The sequence below is a fragment of the Tupaia chinensis genome, unplaced genomic scaffold (assembly GCF_000334495.1).
Source record: "Tupaia chinensis unplaced genomic scaffold, TupChi_1.0 Scaffold000026_1, whole genome shotgun sequence".
Classification (NCBI taxonomy): Eukaryota; Metazoa; Chordata; class Mammalia; order Scandentia; family Tupaiidae; genus Tupaia; species Tupaia belangeri.
In genome coordinates, this window is record NW_006159456.1 from 1,859,848 (window position 1) to 1,867,210 (window position 7,363).

General features: G+C 36.8%; 1 protein-coding gene across 1 annotated transcript in view; it reads right to left on the reverse strand.

Annotated features, from left to right (window-relative positions):
* The window catches only part of RAB3GAP2 (RAB3 GTPase activating non-catalytic protein subunit 2), a 102,193-nt gene that overhangs the window by 31,176 nt on the left and 63,654 nt on the right, over nt 1-7,363 (reverse strand). Inside the window, 3 exon segments of the mRNA XM_006140235.3 lie at nt 169-296; nt 2,949-3,039; nt 7,205-7,269. Of these exon segments, the coding sequence (XP_006140297.1) occupies nt 169-296; nt 2,949-3,039; nt 7,205-7,269 (284 nt within the window).

Consider the following 7,363-nt stretch of genomic DNA (forward strand, 5'->3'; position numbering starts at 1 on the left):
ATATATATATATAAATCGATCTTGATCTCTTGTACACTGGTAAAAAAATAAAAAAATACCTTTAAACTTTAAAAAATATTAATTTTCTACTTTATTACTACTAATTTAAAACACTAAACATAATCAAAGAGATTCTCTTATATAATACTAAGATTTGGGATTACTCACATTATCAGAAAATGGTGTGTCTGAATGAAAATCAAGAGAATTTAACTGACTGACAGATTCATAAAGATGCAGCAATCTCAATTTACTGGCACAGTACTGTAGCAATCCTTCATCAACAGACTCAAACTCTAAAAGGTGGGGGAAAAAAACATTAAGGAGATATATTTAAAAGACTCACCATAAAAGCTTTTCTTTCATTAAATCTCTTAATGTTACATAGTTCCTTGATGTTCTATTAATTCCTTGATATTCTATTATATTAAATATTGAGATGCTTAAGTTATACCAGATTTTGAAAAGTAAAGATAATTTTCCCACCATGGTAAAATGTCACACTTTTTAAATGAAATAAGATTCTCTAAGAGTAAGGGAAGAAAACTGTCTAATACTCAAATTTTTAAAAATGACTGGCAGGATCTTTGAACATATTCTCCCTCACCCCGTAATTCATGTGCTATTATGCTCACACACTGAGGATATACAAAGACAAGCTACCTGGCTCTTCTCACTTTGTAGTGGTCATTAATACAATTCAACCAAAAACTGGATTGTGACAAATGTATGCTCAAGAAAGGCTGCCAAAGAGATTAGAGTGGGCTGGCCCATAGCCTAGGGGCTAAGGGAGCCGGATCCAACATGGCCAACCATAGTTTTTAACACTGGCCCAGGCAGCTTGGGAAACATACCCTAAAGTCATAAGGGGATAGAGAAATGGAGGAGGAAGGATTGTTGTGTGACCATGCTCCATTTGGGGGTTGCTTCCCCCTCCCGACCCGTCTCTCTCTGGTGAGTGCATGTAATCTCTGAAAATTAAAGAAAAACTTTTTATTTTTTTAAAGAGAACAAAAGTGTAATTTCATTTAATATCTTCAATCAGTCAGGTTTTATTTTGTACAAGATTAATGCTGGAGAAATACTCTCTTGTCATAACATGTTTCTGGAGAAATAATTTAAAAAGATAGACACTGAAAACATCCAAGAAATCTTATGTGGTACATAGCAAAACAGAGTATTGCTCAAGTTCTTATAGCTATAATAAAGCCTAACATACAAAGTACTTAAAATTTTTAGGAATCTCACTTATGGGTAAAACTTGAAATTATGATGATTTTTTTTTTATGGAGAGATTTTCGCTATAGGGTGTGTGTGCTCGCCAGACAGACAGAGAGAGACATAGAGACAGAAAGCGAGAAATCACCCCGCAGGGGGGATGGTCACGCTGCAATCCCTTCTCCTCCATTCTCCTCTCGGGATCTTGGGCACGCATGCACATGTGCCCGGTGTGAGTTTTAAGCCACCAGGTCCAGGACACGAACCACGTCGACTGTGGGAGTCCAGCGACATAGCCATTACACTAACTGGTGGTTCCCAAATTATGATGATTTTATGTTAGGTTGTCAGGAAACTCATGATGTATTTTTCTATCTGTTTTCAATGCAAAAATATGTCGTGACTTTCTTGATAACCAAACAGAATAACAATAGTGCCATAGAAGATAATTTTTCATTTCATAAATTTTGATCTTTTGTTAAATCTTTAAAAGGTAGGAGTTTTATAAATATATACTGTACTATATACCTTTTGTTTTATTTGTCTTAAAGATGGTATGGATTGACACCAGCAGGTGGGTAGTGGTTAAGGCAGCAGGACTCCCACATAGGTGAGTATAGTTTGAGTCCTAGACCTGGCAGCTTGTTTTCTCACTTTCCTTTTCTCTTATCCTTTCTCTGGTCAACTTCAAATAAATAAATAAATAAATAAATAAATAAATAAATAAAAAAATAAAAAATAATGACAATAAATCAAATTAAACAAAATAATTCTTAAAAAAAAAAAGATAGTATGGGTATTTTACAATCCTCCTCCCTCAGCCTCCTGAGTAACTGAAATTACAGAAGCAAGCTAGTAAGTCTGGCTTTTAGAGTGGGCCAGGAATCAAACCTGGAACTCCCATGTGGCCTCAGCTTGCCAAGTACAAAAATCAATCAGTGTGTACTACAGGATCTATAGGTACTATGCTTTTCTTTTTTCTGAGAGAGATTTTTGCTTATAGGGTGTATGTGCTCACTGGAAAAACAGAGGGACAGAAAAGAGAAATCATCCCCCCCAGGGAGGATGGCCACCCCACAATCCCCTTTCCTCCATTCTTCTCTTGGGATCTTAGACACGTACGCACACATGCCCATCATAAGATTTAAGCCACTGGATCTGGGACTCAAGCCACAGTAGACTACTTGGGAGTCCAGCGATGTAACTATTACATCATCTGCTGGTCCCTGTACTATGCTTTTTTTAAGGCAGTTCAGATGAAGATCAACTACATACATTAAATGAGGAGGGAAAAAAGGTCCCCAAATATTAAAGGTATGGAGTAAGTTTCCTTATTCCTTTAAGTTTTGCTATAGGGTGGATGCACACCAGATAGAGAAAGTACCCTTGGTGCGTAATGGTCATGCCACAGTCCCTTTTCCTCCGTTCTCCTCTCAGGATTTTGGGCATGCCAGCACTTGAGCCTCATGTTTTTCAAGTCCCTGTGTCTGGGACTCATGTTGTGCAGTCAGCCATGTGAGATTAGCTGCCTGAACCATCATACCAGTGGCTGGCTGGCTCATTCATTTGTTCATTCATTCATTCATAATTTTCACATTAAAATAACATGTTGTGTGTGTATAATTTCCACATCAAAATAATGTGATAATATAAGCAGCTAAGAGCTTTCAATAATCCAAATTATAAAATTTGAAGTGAGACCTCCAATCAGTACAAACCCTACTTATTACCTTGACTTTTCAAAGAATCCATTAAGGTCTGAGTGATGTTCCTAAGGCAGGAAAATGGTAAACGTTCACTTGCCAAAATGCTTTCCAAAGCCTAGAAGAAAGATTGAACAGTTCTTGTAACGATTAGGCACCAATTTTGCTTTTAAAATTTTATATTTATGCCTATACTTTCATTACCCTAATTTCAAATGAAAGTTCCTTATTTAAGATATTTTAGTATATATATCTTGAGATTAAAGTTGCATCATAAGTAATCAATTTTATGCTACACCAAATATGCAAAATGACAAAAAGTCAAAACTGAGAATAAGACAATTAAGTTGGGAACTGATATTTAACAGAATAGCCAAAACAGTAACAGAATTCTTATTCACCAATAAGAAGAATCAGAATAAACCTATACAATCTAGGCATAAATAAAAAGCGGAGCTTATTGCCATGTCGATGAGAGCTAAGAACAGCCTAGGTAAAGTTTAATTACTGCATTTGAGCATGGCAGGCTAAATCTGTAGGCCTATTTAGAACCTACCCTATCCAACCTACTCTTTCTCCTGTAAAATATTACTTCCAAAGATATTTAATAGTCATCATAACTAGTTCCAAAATATCTCTTCATGACTAAAGTAGCAACCATCAGAAAAAAAATCAGTGGGTTACACGCGGCAGTTAAGGTTATTTATCCTATTAGCACAGAAAATCAGATTTTAATTGATGGGATTAAATAGTTTAGAAAATAGGCTGACTTGCATCCTATAGCAAAAACCTCTCAAAAAAAAAAAAAAAAAGAAAGAAAAGAAAAGAAAGGAAGCTGAGAATACAGCATGAGACAAATGTCAAACAACACAATAAACTCCATGTATTTGTGGGGGGAAATAGGCTTCAGAACTGGCTCAAGATGTTGGCCAGCCCGATGATGAAGCAGCTACCTGGAGAACATGAAGAAAGTGACCGAAGGCAAGCAGCTAGGGCAAATGTAAACTGCCTCTGTACTGCCTGGGACTACACATGGTAGCATCTGGCTTATTTTTCTCCCTACTATCGAGTATTCCAAAGCCTAAACTCATTTCCTTCCTTTACTGTTATGAATATATGACTTTTTTCTTGAGTTTTCTAGCATTTTTTAAAAATAAAATTCATAGCCTTATACATGATTCAGAAGTATAGCACACAGAAAAAAAAAAAAGAACAAGAAATACTTTGCACTATACGAAAGTTTCCTGATTTTGTTGTTTTATTATGTAAAGTAAGAAAAATTCTTGGTTGGGTTATGACCTTTTTCTCTACTACAAATTCTATAAATTGCCTCTAGATGGCCACCTTGTCTTCCTACTACCATGTTCAATAACTGAGACTGCACTGAGGAAATCGAGAGCCAATTGGCATTGCCAGTAGAATGCCAGGCACAGAGACTGTTCTGCCTGTTCCACAATAAAATAATAAAGTGTTTAGAAAATTACTTCAACAGAAATCGATATTCACTATTTCTATCAAGTATGTAGCTGTGAAATAATAAAAAACATACATATTGGCTTCTGCCTCCTGCCCCTGGCATAGAACTCCTAAAACCTCTATAATCTCCCGAGCAACAGGGGTACAAGGAGCATTTTTTGTAGTAACATTTTGGTCTGTGACTTTCAGTTCCTAACAGAGATTTTAAGATCTTTGAAATTTCTGGGTGATAGGACCATCTCTATTCTAATGAGATAATTCTTGGTGGGCTTCTGGATAGATTCCCAATGGGGGCTGACTGTCAGGGAACCGGCCATGGGATAAGATGATTAGAACTTCCAGTTCCACTCCCCAACCACCAGACAAGGGAGAAGGGATACAGATTGAGTTGATTACCAATAACCAATGATATAATCTACCATGTCTATGTGATAAATGAAGTATCCATAAACACCCAAAAGGAGATGGTTTGGAAAAAACTTCCAGATTGCTGAAAATGTGGAATTTCCTTAAGGGTGGCTTGCCCAGAAAGGCCTGGTTCTATAACCCTTCCTACATGCTTGTCCATGGCTCTCTCCCATCTGGTTGTTCATATGTATCCTTTATAATACAGATTAGTAATAAGTGAGCAAATGTAAGTACAGTGTTTTCATGACTTCTAGAGACCCTCTAGCTAAGTAAACCTAAGAGAGCTATGGAAACTCTAATTTGCAGTTAGCTGGTCAGAAGTATAGATGACAACCTACTACTTGCAACTGGTATATGAAGAGGGAGTTTTGTAGAACAAAGGCTTTAACTTCTGGGATCTAGCACTAACTCAAGGTAGATAAAGTCAGGAATGAATTGAATTAGAGGACACCTGGCTGGTGTTGGCCAGAGAATTGCTATGGTTTGTTTTTTTTTCTCATAATATCACAGTAACATTATTATTACTTCATTTGCTATAGGACCTGTACTCACCAGAAAGAGAGAAAGAGAGAGATGGGGGTGGGAGTAGGGAGAAATAGAGAAAGTGAGAAAATGCTTCCCAGGAGGAATAGTCCGGCTGCAATTCCTTCTCCATTTTTCCTCTCAGGACTTTTTTTTTTCTTTTTTTTTAGAGATTTTTTTTCTGCCTTAGGGTGCATGAGCTCTCCAGAGAGAGAAAGACACAGAGACAATGAGAGGAAAAGTGAGAAATCACCCCACAGGGGGATGGCCATGCCGCAATTCCTTCTCCTATATTTTTTCTCCCAAGATCCTGGGCACACACACACACACACACACGTAACTGGCATGATTTTGAAGCCACAGGCTCTGGGACTGAACTGTAGTCAGCCATGTGGGAGTCCAGTAATGTAAGACTTCACTGTCTGCTGGTCCCTCCTCTCAGGATTTTGAGCGAGCACACATACTTTCCCAGCACGTTTTTCAAACTACTGGGCCCAGGACTTGAACCATCTAGTTGACTATGTGGGATCTAACCACCTTAACCACTATATCACCAGTTGGCCAAGGAGCATTATTTTAGATGCCATAGGATACAAAAATGAAGTATCCTATTGGGTTTCTACTTGAAGAAGCTTAATAAAAAGAGAAAAGTTGAAGAACTATGACTAATATACATGAAATAATTAGAAAATGAGTAGTCATCAACTATACTGTTCTAATTAAAAGTAGATTTATCCATGGGGATTGAAGTATCACATAAGAATTTAGGGAGTGAGGACTTCAGCAGCATTATGTTTGGAATGGAGTAAAAGAAACTACAACTGGTTACCATATTATAATCTTGAGCCTGGCAAAGGAAACAGAGCAGCAGAGCCTCTTATACAGTGCAAGTCGGGGTATAAATCAGTACAGTAATCTTGAGAAACAGTCTGTCATCAATTAATACAGCTGAAGAAGCCATACTCTAGCAAGTCCAGCATTTGGTAAAGCCCCAAGAGAAACTTACATATGTGCACCGGGAAACATGTATAAGGATAAACATAGCATCATTGTTTTTAATAGCAAAAATAACTGAAATGTTCAATGACAGGAGACTAAATAAATTACAGTCACAAGTAAAAATCCATGTGGCATAGTAAATGAATCAAATATAGCTATCTATATAACAATATGGATGACTCACAGAAACATAACATTAAAGGAAAAACTAATGTCACATAAGAGACAGAGCATGACTTCATTTATATCAAGTTTTAAAAGGCAAAAAATACATCATTAGGTTTCAAAAGAGCCACACAGAAATGATACAACTATAAAGAAAAGCAAAAGAGGGACCAGCAGTAAACGTAATGGCTATGTCGCTGGACTCCCATGTAGTCGACCGTGGTTTGAAACCTAGACCCAGTGGCTTAAACTCATGCTGGACGCGTGTCCATGTGTGCCCAAGATCCCAAGAGGAGAAGGGATTGCGGCGTGGCCATCCCCCCTGGGGGGTGATTTCTCACTTTCTGTCTCTCCGGCAAGCACACACGCCCTATAGCAAAAAAAACTCTAAAAAAAAAAAAAAAAAGAAAAGAAAAAGACAGAGAAACACAAAATTCTGAATTGTGGATTGTGGGATTGAGAAGGGACATGGGAATCTCTTTGGCATTTCTGGTAAGCTATGATTTCCTAATACACATGTATGTGTTTATTTTATTATTCTTCTTTAATTTAAAAAAAGAGAGATAAAAGATACTTCCAAATGGGACTATAAAAAGGGATGAATATAAGAACAACATGAAGAGTTTAGCCTGTCATGTTTGGAGGGAAGCAGGAAAATAAGAGGGATCTTCAACTGTTACTCAGCAGAAAAATTCATATATTTATATACTTACTTGCTTTTTTGTTGCAGGGTACTTAATATCAAGAATTAATTCCTTTATTTCTGCTTCAATCAAATCTAAAAAAGGAAAATCAGTTAAAATAAAACATTCTCCGCCTTTTTTTTTTTTTTTTTTTTTTTTAAAGGGACTTATTACTTTAATTTTTTTTTT